The 17,033-nt window shown below is 37.0% G+C and overlaps 1 protein-coding gene across 8 annotated transcripts in view; it reads right to left on the reverse strand.

Moving 5' to 3' along the window:
* Window positions 1-1,347: 1,347 nt before the first annotated feature.
* Window positions 1,348-17,033, reverse strand: part of rprd1b (regulation of nuclear pre-mRNA domain containing 1B) — a 46,746-nt gene continuing 31,060 nt past the window's right edge. For 2 of the 8 annotated variants that reach the window (XM_073938019.1, XM_005162423.2), the window contains exons 2-8: window positions 15,299-15,477; window positions 12,384-12,513; window positions 10,413-10,552; window positions 7,717-7,835; window positions 4,566-4,692; window positions 3,819-3,994; window positions 1,348-1,997 (exon numbers count right to left, since the gene is read on the reverse strand). In XM_073938019.1, coding sequence (XP_073794120.1) covers window positions 1,848-1,997; window positions 3,819-3,994; window positions 4,566-4,692; window positions 7,717-7,835; window positions 10,413-10,552; window positions 12,384-12,513; window positions 15,299-15,449 — 993 coding nt within the window. In that variant the 5' untranslated portion in view covers window positions 15,450-15,477 and the 3' untranslated portion in view covers window positions 1,348-1,847. 8 annotated transcript variants of the gene reach the window in all.

The following is a 17,033-nucleotide window of genomic DNA, read 5'->3' on the forward strand; positions in this document are numbered from 1 at the left end:
ACTTATCCAGCATATGTTTTACACAGCGGATGCCCTTCCAGCCGCAACCCATCACTTGGAAACATCCATACAATCATACACACACACACACACACACACACACACACACACACACACACACACACACACACGGTCACTTTTAGCTTACCCAGATACATTACAAGAATCAGCCATAAACCACAGCACCAGCCATCTTCAGACCAGAGCTCTGTCCTAATAATCAAGGTGCAGTTCAGTTTTAGAATATTAACCACTTTAGTTTAACAGCATGAACATTAATGCGTTGTTAATTTAACATAAGAAATGATTTGGAGGGAGTTTGGCCACTTCCTATTTCATAGATGCTTCACAATCTCATTTAAATGACCCACTGATGATACAACAATCCAGTACTGCTGTTTAACAAATAATCATCAATAATCATATACAAAACAAAGATGATAAATAATTTGCTATGTAAAATAATATGTTATATATAAACAATTTCTATACATGTATATATAAAAATATCTATCTATCTATCCATCCATCCATCCATCCATCCATCCATCCATCCATCTATCCATCCATCCATCCATCCATCCATCCATCCATCCATCCATCTATCTATCTATCTATCTATCTATCTATCTATCTATCTATCTATCTATCTATCTATCTATCTATCTATCTATCTATCTATCTATCTATCCATCTGTCTATCTATCCATCCATCCATCCATCCATCCATCCATCCATCCATCTATCTATCTATCTATCTATCTATCTATCTATCTATCTATCTATCTATCTATCTATCTATCTATCTATCTATCTATCTATCCATCCATCCATCCATCCATCCGTCTATCCATCCATCCGTCTATCCATCTATCTATCTATCTATCCATCCATCCATCCATCCATCTATCTATCTATCCATCTATCTATGCATCCATCCATCTATCTATGCATCCATCCATCCATCCATCCATCCATCCATCCATCCATCCATTTATCTATCTATCTATCTATCTATCTATCTATCTATCTATCTATCTATCTATCTATCTATCTATCTATCTATCTATCTATCTATCTATCTATCTATCTATCTATCTATCTATCTATCTATCCATTCATCCATCTATGCATCTTTTTATCTATTGATCAATGTATCTCTGTCGATCAATGCATCTATCTATATCTGTCTGTCCATCCGTCCGTCCATCTATCTTTCTATCAAATACAATACACACAAAATTATTATATAACCTTTCATTTTGTTAGCGATTAGTCACAATTATTCATTTAAAAACTCTAAAATTCATTAAATTAATTGAAGGATTCACTCAAACCAGAAAGCAGTTAGTTAAATGTGTTGAGTTGTATTTAATGAAAAGACACTGTAAAACATACAGTGACCACAGAAGAAAACCCAACCAGACTGTATATCCTTTATTCACAAACACGAGCGCATCTGTTGCGTTTCATCAGCAAAATAATCAAACGCCTCTGAGTTTGTAACCAAAATATAATCACAGTTTTCCTAATTGATTCCTCCAGATATCGGTCTACAGCAGTGATGGGGTTTAAAACTGAATCCTCATCTTTAGTCTCCTCCCAAAACCAAAATGAAGCCAAATTATTATCCGAGCAGTAAAAACTAAAAACCTACAGGTATCAGACAAAGCAAAAGAGAGTCGCTTTCCACAGCAAAGTCACGGCAAAACAAAATCTCGGCGTCGGATTTAGTGATGAGTGGACCGGCGGGTTTTGGAAATCTCCATACGCTTGTTATTGTTATCATTAATCCGCTCTGCTCTGCTCTGCTCTGCCAGTGTCTGTGAGTCTCAGAAATGAAATGTTCAGTCGGTGGAAAACAGATCTCCAGCAGACGGCAGCGGAGCCAGGCCGCCCGTCACATTCGGGAGCAGAGAAAGATCTGGAAGACTCTGGATGTGTGATTTCAGCTCCTTCCTCACTTGTGTGACACGAGCCAGTTTCTGCTTGTATTCCTGCAAAAACACACCGGATAAATCAACACACAAGGGCTGCACCATATTGGAAACATCTGATATGGTGATATTTAATTTTTCTGTGATAAATATTGCGATATGAAGTGTCTTGAAGAATATCTAGTCAAATATTACGTGCTGTCATCATGGCAAAGATTAAAGAAATCAGGTATAAGAAAAGAGTCATTAAAACTGTCGTTTAGAAATGTGTTGAAGAAAATCTTCTCTCAGTTAAACAGAACTTGTAAGAACTGGTAAAAATTGAGTTTAAGTGAGATTTTCCTTAAAGGAGAAATAAAGCACTCAGTCAAGTTTACTTTATTTTGTATACTTTAATGAAAATATATTAAACAAACTCGATTAATGCAACCATTTAGAACAAAATGGAGTGTTTTACTATAAATTTTAGACCTAGGGCGCCGCCAGCTTGGAATGTTGCTGTGTCTGACGTCACGGGGTTGGTTCCGTTCCCTCGGCTAAACATATACAGTAAAAGTAAAGAAGATTGTAAAGCCTAATTTAACCCAAAAGGTGAAGTTGTGGATTTGCTGCTGCAAATACAAGCATCAGATGTGTGTCTAATGTAAAGTTATATATATTTATTCTATTTTTTTTTTTCTATTTTAAGTAAAGAACGGAACAACCCTGTGACGTCAGACACCTCGACATTCCAAGATGGCGGCTCCCTAGGTCTAAAATCTATAGTTAAAAAACGCTGTTTTCTGCTAAATGGTTACAGTAATAGAGTTTAACATAGTTTCATTAAAGTGTAAATCCCATGTACAAAATAATATAAACTTGACCGAGTGCTTCATTTCCCATTTAAAACAAGCTAAATAATCTACCAATAAGGTAAGCAATAATGTGATTAAGCCAAAACAAGATTTTACTTACATCACTGGCTGGTTATTTTGCTTGTTTTAAGGAAAAACTCTCTTCATTGTCATTTTATTTAGGAAGACACGACAATAATTTCTATTTGTCTAGAAAAATTTCTCGATTTAAGAATTATTTATTTGGCATGCTTTAAGTTTTTTTTTTAAATGTATTTATTAAAATTATTATTATATTTTTTTATTTCTCTGATTTTGAGGTTTTCTTCTCTCTTTGCTTTTGGTTAAGTAAAAAAAGTTTGTTAATGTTTGTACAATATGATTTATAATAATAATAATAATAATAATAATAATAATAATACCTTTTATTTAGGTGCCTGTCTAGACACTCAAGGCCACCAAACAAGACAACAAGGACAGTCAGTTCAAATAAAAACACAATATAAAAGTCAATAAAATGCAAAAAAAATAAAAATAAAAATTGTTTTACACATACAGTTGAAGTCAGAATTATTCACCCTCCTGTATTTTCTTCTTTCTCTATTATTTCCCAAATGATGTTAAACAGATTCAGGAAATTTTCACAGTATTTCCTCTAATATTTTTTCCTCTATAGAAAGTCCTATTTGTTTTATTTTTGGCAAGAATCAAAGCAGTTTTTAATTTTTTAAAAGTCAACATTATTCGCCCCCTAAAGCAATATTTGTTTTTGGATAGTCTACAGAACAAACCACTGTTATACAATGACTTGCCTAATTACCCTAACCGTACCCTAATTAACCTAGTTAAGCCTTTAAATGTCACTTTAAGCTGTATAGAAGTGTCTTGAATAAACATCTAGTCAAATATTATTTACTGTCATCATGACAAAGATGAAATAAATCAGTTAATAGAAATGAGTTATAAAACTATTATGTTTAGAAATGTGTTGGAAACGATCTCTCTGTTAAACATAAATTGAGGGGAAAAAAAGATGTGTATGTGGTACCTCCAGCTTCTTCTCTCTTTCGTTGAGCGCGTCTTTCTGGCTCTGTATGTATTCGGTCAGCATTCGGGCCAGTTGTCTGCGGTCCTCCAGCTCCGCGGCCAGACGTCCATTATATTCAGCCAGCAGCAGACAGGCCTCGTCCACCGTCTTTGACAGCTTATCTGCTGCCTGTTTATCTGCTGACACAAACAACAACCAAACGAAGAGATTCATGCAAACCACAATGAGCAAGATAATGATCGAGTCAACACATTTCTGCTTTATATTAGTATATCCTCAAACACGTTAGCATTCACACGATAAACGCAAAATAGCCCCAATGTACATTAAACATTGAGGGTTTTTGATAATTAGCTTCGATGCATTGAGTAACACAGCTATAAGTGAATGAAAACATCCAGCTGAGGGTTAAATCTAAAAGTGCAGCATGTTTAAAACTATTGATTCTTTAGCAAAATAGTTGACTCAGAGTTACATATTACATAACCATTACACACTGTGATAAAGCCTGGTTTGTTAGTTCGTTGGCTCATATTGCTTTATCAATACAACCAAACTGCTCCAGAGTTCGTATCAACCAAGGCGAGACCATCTCATTCAGGCGATCTCAGTCCGACTGACTTGGTGCGGATCAGAACACGATTACACTATTCACATATTTCCAAACGAACTGAGCTGACAGGACAAACGTGCCAAGATAAGAAACAAACGGCTAGGTGTGAAAGCACCCTTAAACTTGATCTTAACCTGTTATCTTCTCCAGCAGAGAGACGTCCTGCACCTCCTGCGGAAGAGATGCGATCTTCTGTCTGACGGCGGCGTCTCCTGAAGCAGCGTTTTCTAGATCCTGCAGAGCTTTCACCAGGTCCTCCGTCTGCCAGATCAACACAATCAAGACATTAAGACTCAATCCCAATTATATTGTATAACCCCTACTTCAAATATACCCCTAAGAAATAGGACAGCACTACTACATCATCAAATGCCGTCGCAAACTCTTTCTTTAAATGAGATCGATGATGCCGACTGCTGTAGATTTTCCAGTTGTGCTCTTTTTTTTTGGTCTTTATCTTCAGGAAATCACCAAAAGCAACAATATTATGTTATCATATCGATACAATGCGGCAATAAGCTCATAACTGTACACCGTGTATTTACACCGTGGCCATATTCATCAATTTAAACACATAAACAACATTAACATTATAGCAGACACTGTATAAAGCCCATTCTCAGCCACTACACTTTTCTGACAGGGTATTCCAGTGTCATCAGATGTGAAAGTATGTTGTGGGAATACAATACAGGAGTTATTATTGTAGATTATAGCCGCATTTAGCATGAGCGTAAAACACTAACACCGTTATGAATGTAGGAATGCAACGATTAACTGATTTCACTATTAACTAGAGGTGTGAACCTATACTGGTCTCACGGTTCGGTTCGGTTACGATTATCATGTCTTCGATTCGGTTCAATTCGATATCTCGGTGCATCACGGTGCATTGACGATGCTTTCCAATACAATGTTATATTTTAGGGGGAGGCTATAACATGCTGTCTGTATAAACACACAGAGACACAACACCACAGTCTCTCATTCAAACACATTCACAAACATAGACAGCACCAAAGAAACAAACAAACACACGCACGCACGCACACACGCACACACTTAAGCCCTCGCAACAGGGAGAGCTCGCGCTGAGCGGAGCAGAAAAAGGAAAAAAACGGAAAAAAAAATAAGCACTTTTCCGACGGTCCCTTGCTGAGAGCCCCTCTCAGCGCCAGCTCTCCCGGCTAAACAAATATTGCGAGGGCTTAAATGGAGCAGTGGTCGTAATATCGAGCGAAAAAAATAAAAAAAGACAGCTGTGAAACATAACCAGCTTCGTCTTTTTGTAGGAAACACACTTAAGATCTTTTTAGGGTAAGAGGTTTTTGAGTTATTGCCGTCTGTAACTGAATGTGTGTCAGGAATTTTAAAAACAAAAAGAACTGAACCGCGCTCATTTCTGGCGCCTCCTGGATATACAGCACCCTTAGCATTTGCCTATGGTGCCTATGCCACGGACCGGCCCCGAGTTGGCTGAGTGTTGTAAATACTCGCGCTCACCTCCCTCGCGACAGAGCGCATAGGAGATAAATGACGTCAGTACATAATAACCGGTTATGATTATTACTGAACCGATACCGAATTGTCCGCGTCTGCATCGCGGTGCACCGAAGAAACAATTTTGACACCCCTACTAGTAACCGCGCTTTAATTCGTCATGGTTAATTAATCGTGAAAGCTTCTCAACACCGTCATTCTGCATGGAACAAAACTGAAGCAACTTGAAGTGATGACAACTGAGTGCTAGTTTGAAGTTCTGAGCTTGTACACCATGCACACTGGATTAACTAGGGCTGTGGCTGTTAACTAAAGGCCAGTCACAGTTCTTTATTTTGTTATTTCCAATAGAGGCGCGTGGCTTGGATATATGGAGCGACTGACTCATGGTTTCCAGATGCATCTACTAGTTGAAAGAATGCCGTGAGGGCCTGAGGAAAAAAAAATATAAAATAAAAAATACAAAACAATTTTGTTATATAGTTGATCAAAAGTGCCTTTCAGACAGAGGTTCAGCAGCCTTTGAATACATTTCTTCACTGTAAAAGGGAACTACTTAGCTATTATGCAACTTAGATTTACATTTGATAAATACTACTTATTTATTAATTTATTTATATATTTTTTTTTTAATTGTTTATTTTACTCATTTAAATTTTATTTATGTTAAATCTTTTGCATGTTTTAAATTTATTAATTTATTTTGAATTAATTTATTACAATTTTATTTATTTCTATACTTTCATTTATTTTTAATTTATTTATTTATTTTAATTTTATTTATTTACATTTAATTTATTTATTTTAAATTCATAAAAAATTATATTAATTTATAAAAATTCTATATATGTATTTTTTGTAATTTATTTTATTTTATTTATTAAAAATGTATTAATTAGTTTTGTTTATTTTAATTTTATTTATTAATTTATTTAAATTAAATTTATTTATTTATTTAAATTTTCTTTAATTTATTGACATTTATTTTCAGTGTAAAATTATTACTTATGTTTAAATGACAAAGCTTTTTTTACTTATTTTTAAGTTTAAAGAGAATTGGACTATTGTTTGTTTTTTATTATTGTTTCGTCTCGCATTATTTGATTACTGAGCAGCAATAAACAACACTTAGACTATAATCGCACAACCAATATCTATAATCCTTGCATCCCCATATGAATGTAATAAAACATACTTGTTTGCAGTAAAAATTCTTAATAATGCCAAAAAATAATGCAATAAATTTGTGCATCTCCTGACTCGCGTGTGCGGTCATGTTGCTGTTGTAGCTGCTGTATTCTTGGAAATTTTTGTACTTCTTGGTTTCAAACGTGGTCCTGGAAAATCTCAGGGTTTCAAGGGCTATCTAGCTATTCCCCTTAGCCCTACGCCTACAAGCTAAAGAGAGTTGGGACACCCCAACCCTTTCAAGGGAATGCGCTAAAGGGGTAAGGGGTAGAACTGGGATTGGGCCTAAATATTTGTTAAAGAGTTGACTGGCTATGTTCAAAAATTACATACTTCCCCTACTGTATAGTATGTGAAAAACATTAAGTGAGCAGAGTAGTGTTCAAATTCATAGCATTCGAAAAACAGTACGACCTACTACTACTGTTGGGATTGTGTAGTGTGCATCAAGTGGTCAGTACTCTATCCCATAATGCAGTGTGAGAGAATTCATAAACATAGAATGAAAGGACGCAACTGACACAGGTAGGTGCTGTGAGATGTAGTACAGTTGGTGTGTGAATTATTAGTTCTCCTGTGAGCAGACGTAAATCATACCAGCTGTGGAGCGGCTGCGTCTGTCTCGCGGGGAGAGTAATGACCTCTGTAATCATCATCTTCCTCCTCTTCTTCCTCCTGGACCTTCTGGTAGCTCCGCTTCAAGTTTTTTCTGTCATCTGCAACATTTATATCACGTTGTTTAAGAACAGATTATTACTTAAATGATAAACTAAACCAAAAATTTTGAAATACTCCATGGGTAAGTATGAAAAGTTTAGTTTTAGGGTTTAAATACATTTAAAAACTTTTATTTTAAGTAATAAAATTTAAGGTTTTAGATTATTATCATTTTTTTGTAAAATTATATAGTTATCAGTTTTAAAGTGTGCGTATTTTAATAAATGTTATGCACAGTCAGGGCTTTACATTATCACCCGGCAACAGCAGGTAGATTTCAGTTGTGGCGGGTTAGACAGCCACCCCCACTAGCCACTTTGCCTGGCTCAAAGTCATTTTTAAATTGCCAGTGCTGGCTCGTCATCACTACAGATTAGACTGTTAGTTTGTGTATATGCGTATAAATGTGATCCTAGAATCGAGAAGCAGCTGCTTTTCGCGCGAGCAAAGGAAAACAGGTGAATAGCGAATGAGAGGATCACGCGCACGCTGAGACAGGTGCTGTTTCTAAATATGTGTTCTTCAGTGCCCTTGTGTTCTCGTGATCTCGTGTAAAGTCATCATCAGCTGCCAAAGTTCAGTTTCAATACTCAAAACTGCAAGAACAGAGGATGTGTGAAACTTCCCGGATATGATCTTGATATCGAGGATGCACTGATGCAGACTTGAGCACCGAACTCGCTCTGGAAGTCCCAGAAGTCATTGTGACTGGAGGTGGGAAGCACAGAATTTAATTTAGATTTATTATTAAAGTTCAGAGATTTAACTTATTTACCTCAGGAGTTAAATAGGAATAAACACATTAAGAGTGTTTGTTTGCTGAAATTCCTATTAAAATATGTTTTATTTATATTGTGCAGAGTATATTGACAATGTTTTTATGCAAAGTATATACTTTGATAAGAGGGAAAACAATAAATGGTCGTATGAATGCTGTAATGTTTAAATAATTTACCATTTAAAATGCGTGAAGGTCATGTGACCATCAGGAAGAACACAGCATCTCATTTCTCACAGGACGCGCTCTCTGTTCTCGTGGTCTCCTGAGTTTGCTCTTCTGAGAAGACCTGGCAATACCGCTCTCCACAAGAAGGCAAGTCCGCTTTCTGCGTTCTTGGAATTGAGAAACAGCCAGGCTTTCCTCACTACCTGACGAGGGCTTTAGTGTCGTGTGCACAGATGATTTGATGCGAGCGAGTCTTTCAAAGCTCCTGTGCTGTTTCCTCACTCAAAGCAACTGTGCCAGGAAATGAAACCAGTGCGATGCTCGTGCACCCACAGTCCTTCAAGGGCTCGAGATTTTTGTAAGCAGCAGCAGTCACTTTGGCTTTAATCATTCTTTGAACAGATTAATAATTAATAATAACATTAACCGTGTGTGCGGCATCATCCTTTCATTATCGCGCACACAATATTTTTACCTGCTTTCTTTTGCTTGCTGTTATTTTTGTTAATATAGTTTAATAATCTTCCTTTATTATAATATTGCTTTAATATGTTGTTGTATGCATAGTTAACTGGTGATCTGGGATCCTGAGCCAGAACAGAACACTGTATATAGTTTTAGGGTGCTTTCACACATACACTTTTGTTTCGGAACGTGTCTCGTTTGCCCAGTTAGCGCGGTTCGTTTGGCATATGTGAACAGGGCAATCGTGCTGTTCTGCGCCAAAGTAATCGCTCTGAGATCGCTTGAATGAGGTGGTCTCGGCTCGATTGAAATGAACACTGGAGCGGTTCGATTGCAGTGAGAAAGCGATCCGATCCGAGCGCGGTTATATCACAGTGTTTTATGGATTTGTAATAGACGTACGGCTATATGAAGAGAGAATTAAGAGTAGGGCGGGAAGTTTCGCAAGTCTTCGGATGCCCGCAAACGAGTGATGATCTCCCGGTAATCTTGCCTCTCCCTCCCGGTCCTCAAATAGGCATCGTCGCACACCCTTCTCACACCTCCCCAGCGCATCTCTCCTTAGTCACGTCGCACGCGCGCTCCCTGTCAATCACCACCAAACCACCACCTCTCCTGACAGCTGCGCGGGACGCTGCAAAATAAACCCTGACACTCTGACCAATGTAAGGGGAGTTTACTCACACGTTAGTTGTTAGCTCTTTTGGTCCGATTAGAAACTTTGCAGTGTGAAAGAACCGCTCCAAGAGCAAAGAGCAACAATGTAACATTTATAATCTCTGTTTCAGAACAACTAAATCGAGAATATATATATATTTTAAAATATCAGCTGTTTTGTTGAATAAAAACTGTATGTACAGCAGTATTTTGCTTGTTTTGACACATCATTTAAAATTTGTGTGTAATGTGTAATGTGATGTGTAAAACATATGCTGGATAAGTTGGCGGTTTATTCCGCTGTGGCAACCTCTGACAAATAGGGAACTAAGCTGAAGGAAAATGAATGAATAAATGTTATGGAAATATTATGTCCTTAAATACGAACATTCTAGTCACAAATACCTAATAAACGTCATATTTTCAGATGAACTGTTGTTTTAAGTGGTCTCTTATGTTCCCCACAGTGTTGTGTGTAAATATTGGAGCATACCTGCATTTCTCTGACCTGCGGTTTTGTGTTTGGGACTTTCGGAGTCGTCGATGGTCAGTTTGAGCTGCTGGATGAAGTCTGGACGATAAAGGTTTCTCTCCTGCCAGATAGTCAACAATCTATCCATCTGTTTCTTACAGCCGTCGTCTCCATCTCTGCAACAGAAACACACACATATACAGTTGAAACCAGAAGTTTACATACACTCTTAAAAATACCCATTTTTTTCTTAAATGTCTGCTGGTAAATCACACTAAATGTTTGCTATTTTAGGTCCGTTAGGATTGCCTAAATGATTTACATTTGCTAAATGCCAGAACAATGAGAGAATTTTTTTTGAAAATTTTTTATTAATTTCTAGACAGTCAAAAGTTTACACGCATTTCCTTGGTATTTTTTTTGCTTTGCTTTTAAACTTAATAACTTTAGTCAAATGTTTTGGGTCTCCTTCCACAAGCTTCTCACAATAGTTTGCAGGAATTTTGGCCCATTCCTCCTGACAGAATTGGTGTAACTGAGTCAGATTTGTTGGCTGTCTTGCTCGCACAAGCTTTTTCAACTCTGCCCACAAATTTTCTATAGGATTGAGTTCAGGGCTTTGTGATGGCCACTCCAAAACATTCACTCCGTTGTCCTTAAGGCACATTTGAACTAATTTGGCAGTGCGCTTAGGGTCATGGTCTGTTTGGAAGACCCGTTTGTGGCCAAGTGTTAATTTCCTGGCTGATGTCTTGAGATGTTGCTTCAGTATTTCTACATAATGCTCTTTCTTCATGATGCCATCTATGCTGTGAAGTGGACCAGTCCCTCCTGCAGCAAAACAGCCCCACAACATGATGCTGCCGTCCCCTTACTTCACAGTTGGGATGGTGTTCATAGGCTTTTAAGCTTTCCTCTTTCTTCTCCAAATATAACAGTGGCCATTATGGCCAAACAGTTCAATCTTAGCTCCATCAGAGCACAGGACATGTCTCCAACAATTACTCTTTTTCCCAGTGTAATTTAGCAAATTGTAATCTGGCTGTTTTGTTGATTCTGGCTTGTTGATTTTCCCATGTTGTCACACAAGGAAGCAGTGTGTTTGAGGTTTTCCTTTAATACTTTTCTACAGTTGTGCCTCCAATTAACGCAAATGTTGTCAATTAGCCAATCAGAAACTTCCAAAACCTTGACTCTATCATCTGAGCTTTTTTAGAGGCATAATTATCTTATTGTGTGTAAACTTGACTCTCAAGAAAAGTTTAACAATTTCTCAACAAATATCTCTCTCATTATTCTGCTATTAAGCAGAACAACAACTAATGTGACAATCCTAACTTACCTAAAAGAGAAAAAGATCAGTCACATTAACATCTAACTTTTTTAAAAATGGTTATGAGCCTTTTTAAACAGTTGATGTAAACTTCTGCTTTCAACTGTATATGTTCAGTAGAAGCCAGAATTATTAGCCCCCCTGAATATTTTCCCCCCAATTTCTGTTTAACGGAGAGCAGATTTTTTTCCCAACACATTTCTAATCATAAGTTTTAATAACTCATTTCTAATAACTGATTTCTTTTATATTTGCCATGATGACAGCACATAATATTTGACTAGACATTCTCCAAGACACTAGTATTCAGTTGAGTGGCATTTAAAGGCTTAACAAGGTTAATTAGGGTAAAGTTAGGGTAATCAGGCAAGTCATTGTATAACAGTGATTTGTTCTAGAGACAAGCCAAAATAAATATTGTTTAAAGGGGTTAATCAGTTTGACCTTAAAATGGCGTTAAATCAATTAAAAACTGCTTTTTTTCAAGCTGAAATAAAACAAACAAGACTTTCTCTAGAGGATAAATATTATCTGACATACTGTGAAAAACTCCTGAATTTGTTAAACATCATTTGGGAAATACTTGAGAAAAATGCACAGGAGGGCGAATAACTTCAACTATATCTATGCTTTTGAAAACGAACAACAAAAAGCATTAATGAGGGTTTGTTTACCTGGCCACGTGTGAACAGGCATCAATCAGGACGCCTTCGAAGTCTTTTGCGAACTCTGGACCCTTTTTCTTACTGTTCTGAATCACATCATTGGCCAGATACAAGAACGTCAACTTCCTGCTGCTTTTAGCTGAAAAACAAACACATCATCACTATTACCTTTATTTATTAGTGTTTTAATGCCATATAAGCAGCATTAGCTAAACCCACACTAAATATACAATATATAACATGCAATCATATCGGTTTCTTCTTAATAAACGTTCATTGTACAAAAAAACACCAACACTGACTGAACAGAGTCAAACACAATCTTTTAGCTTGATTGATGATAATTATGGCGGCATAGTGGTTAGCACTGTCTCCTCACAGCAAAAAGGTCGCTGATTCGAGTCCCGGCTGGGTCAGTTGGCGTTTCTGTGTGGAGTTTGCATGTTCTCCCCGTGTTGGCATGGGTTTCCCCGGGGTACTCCGGTTTCCCCCACAAGTCCAAGCACATGTGGTATAAGGGAATTGAACAAGCTCAATTGGCTGTAGTATACGAGTATATGAATGTGAGAGAGTATGGGTGTATCTGAACCATGCCAGGCCCGTTTCCCGGATCGTTTGAAAAGTGTGAGTGTTCTGAATCGGCCTTAGGCATGATTCAGTTGGCCAGCCCTGGCCCGGATGGAAGAGGTGTGCTAGAGCGCAGTTCATTTGGGCTTACAGTGCGAGTGCAAAGTGCGCCTGAGCTCCAAACTGAAGACGAGACATGACTTTTACGGGACTGTTTCATATGGATTTATCAATCATTCTTACTGTTTAATGAACACAAACTATTGTAGATTATTAAACCCCTCACTGCACGACAGTTGCACCTCCAGCAAACCTTTTAATACGTGACGCACGAAGACTTTTAAGTCGAAATAAGGCGAAATATTTGACTGTGTGTCACTGCATATCGAACCATTTAATGCAATAACTAAAGCAACCACCACTGAGCTCCCCAGAGTGCTTCTCTTCTGTTAAACTAAAGAGCGCATCATCGATGACGTAAGCGTGCTCAGGCGTGAATGCTATATGAGTGCGGGCCGTCGGAGGAGACGTTAAACTACTCAACAAATGCTTACTTAATCCCAATTACAAGCCATATGCACAGCAAACATGGTTAATTTTTGCCATTTACCTTTGTTAGATCATACTGATGAATTAATGTGCTTCTCGTTTTTTTTTTTTTTTTAAAACCAACAGATTTTTTTTTGTATTGTTCCCACAATGGTCATGGACATCATCATCCGAAGCTCCTCTCTCTCTTCCACAATCAATTGCAAGGCCTTCGCAGCAGATAATCTTTTGGCCATCTTGATCAGTTTTGATAAGGAACCACACTGGCAAAGTCTTATTTATAGTACTATGCCCCTAATTCGCAGATGGGACAGGATATGAGTGCTTTCACACCTGTGAATCGATTCAGTTGTTCTAAACAAGGATTACAATTGTTACATTGTTGCTCTTTGCTCTTGGAGCGGTTCACTTTCACACTGCAAAGTTACTAATCGGACCAAAAGAGCTAAAACAAGTCACGTGCGAGTAAACTCTCCTCACATTGGTCAGAGTGTCAGGGTTTATTTTGCAGCGTCCCGCTCAGCTGTCAGGAGAGGTGGTGGTTTGGTGGTGTTTGACAGGGTGCGCGCGACGTGTCTGAAGAGTAAGGAGAGATGAGGTGGGGAGGGGTGAGAAGGGTGCGCGACGTAGCCTATTTGAGGACCGGGAGGGAGATGCGAGATTGCCAGGAGATCATCACTCGTTTGCGGGCATCCGGAGACTCGCAAAAGTTCCCGCCATACTCATAATTCTCTCTTCATATAGCCGTAAGCCTATTACATATCCATAAAACACTGTGATATAACCGCGCTCGGATCGGATCGCTTTCTCACTGCAATCGAACCGCTCCAGAGTTCGTTTCAATCGAGCCGAGACCACCTCACTTAAGCGATCTCGGAGCGATTGATTTGGCGCGGACTCGAGAGCGATTGGTGGATTCACATATGCTAAACGAACCGCACTAACTGGGCAAACAAGACAGGTTCCGAAACAAAAGTGTAGGTGTGAAAGCACCCTTATTATACCTGGGTCTAGTGAACCCGAACACCTTGTATGTAATGTAAATGTCTGGGTGGAGGTACATTATGCGGTCATTGAAAATTTGTTCGGAATTATGATCTTCACAGAAAATAGGCCAAAGCCAAAGAACTTCAGGTTGAAAAAATAATTCATTGTTTAATAAAAAAAAAAAAATAAAAAAAAAAACGAAAAGGGTCTCACAGACCCGAACACCATACAAGGGTTAATAATATAATAACGCTAATACTGAGATGGTTAGGGCATTTTAGAATGACCAAAACAACATTTCAGATGTTTTACAATGTGCTCCGCCTGATGGTTTGTCCATTCACACACGTTTTTATCATCACATGATCTCATATATCAAAATCACATGACTTTTTTATGCACATAAAATCGTTTCCATCTTAGTTTATTGCGCATCTTTTCGTATCAAATAAAAGTTAATTCGACTTAGTTATGCGCAAAGGTTTTTTATTCGCATTTTCAAAATGTATGTGCCTCTTGGTGTTTGCATTAACCAGTGTTTTTATGCACATATCCAAACTTTGCATAGAAATATGTGGATGGAAACATAGCTACTCTGTGTGTGTGTGTTGTAGTGTGTGCTAGTAGTTTCTGTGGAGTAAAAGTTTTTTTATAGCTGGCGGGTCAAAATAGACCCAAAGGACAACTGTTGTACTCTAAATGTGCACAGCCTTCATGAAAAAAGACAATGTACAATAAATGTTTAAGGTCATTTTAGAAAAGTAAGTATATGGGCCATTTTTGACCCGGGTTAAGCTTCAGTGAATGAGTGTCTCTCTCACCCTTCTTCAGCTCTCTGTGCCAGACGCGCACGATGAGCGCTGCATGTTTGCGATGGTGAATGATCCACAGAGACAGAGTCTGGACGCTCTGCTGGGAGTTACTCAGTTCAGACAGTTTCTTCTCCAGCGCAGACTCGGAGAAAGACGACATGCTGACCGCTCGCGCTCACCAAACAACCCTGAAAACAGCACAACAGACCTGATCATTAACATAAGATGCATTTAACATAAGGGGAAACACAAGGTCAAAAGTTGATATCAAACTATGGAAAAGAAAGTGAAGCTCAATAGTCAAAGCGTACACGCCTGTTTGGTATGTTGTACTCAAAAACTAGCTGCTTGTTCAAACTACTCATTTAGAACGAGCTGAAACACCATTTTTAAGTTTTTGGGGACAACTTATTCGTTTTATGTCCAATCAACTTAATTCATTCATGTTTTCCCAACACAAATAGATTGTGTGGAACCCAGCGTTTGTATAATTATGCCCACATGGAATCTGTGCCAGCAAAAAGTGTGCAGATTTTTGAGCCAATCAATCAGTACATTTATTTACTCAAGTAAATGTGGAAACATCTATTTATTGAATTATATATATTAATTTCAGTAATATTACAGAATAATGTGCACATTTAGATGATTGTTACACAATAAAGTTTGTAAAGTAGTATTTCCTGACATTTAGTAAAGCTATTATTTCATAATCTCACCGTAGTTTCGTTTACCAAACAAGTGATTTTAAGTGGATTTGAGTAGTAAACATTAAGTAGACGTTTTTATTTATTTATTGCCACATCAGCAACTTATGGCTATTTCGTGGCAAAATAGAGATGCATAAAATATTACATGATAAAAACGAATTTGTATTACAATAAAAAGTTACTTAGACAAATATATAAAATATAAATAAGTGAAATATGATAAATAAAATAAAAAAAAATGATAAATTAAATAAATTCAAAGTTAAATATGATTTTTCAGTAAAGTTTTTAATAAATAATTTAAGATTCCTCCTGGTGGTACTTTAAAAAAAAAAATCCATCAATGTAAACTCCTTAAAAAATGTTGTCTAATGATATTAAAACGTCCACATTCTGACAAAATAAGGTTGATGGTAAGAGCAGTCTGGATTTATTGTGCTTTAGGTACTAAACTCTAAAAATCATTCTGAATAAATATGCATATACTTATTTTTTTTTTATAAATTCTTTGCAGAAATGTCAATAAACACACTAGCTAGTTAATAAATAAGAAACTAATAATTTATTTTTAAATCTTGAAAACGAACCAATCAACAACAGTTTAGGCACTGGAAAAATGTACTTTTCATGTACATCACAGATCTGAACTGTTTTGGGGAATTTGTGCCTCTTTATAAAACTTTCTTAAGAATACTCCATGACTAGTCTTTGTCGTTCTAATTTTGGTTTATAATCTGCTTTTATTTTTGCTCTAATCTGTTAACCTGTATGCAATTTAATCTATAAGAACTGCTGTACATGTAGTTGTAAGATATAGTTGTCTTGTTGAAAATTTGATCTATCTATCTATCTATCTATCTATCTATCTATCTATCTATCTATATATATATATATATATATATATATATATATATATATATGTATATGTATATATATAATCTAGATAGAACTGTATTGATTAGTGTTTTACTGTACAATTGTTTTTTTTTTTTTTTTTTTTACAGAAAATAAACTATTATTTAAGATTTTGAAAG

Source organism: Danio rerio, chromosome 23 (assembly GCF_049306965.1).
Source record: "Danio rerio strain Tuebingen ecotype United States chromosome 23, GRCz12tu, whole genome shotgun sequence".
Taxonomy (NCBI): Eukaryota; Metazoa; Chordata; class Actinopteri; order Cypriniformes; family Danionidae; genus Danio; species Danio rerio.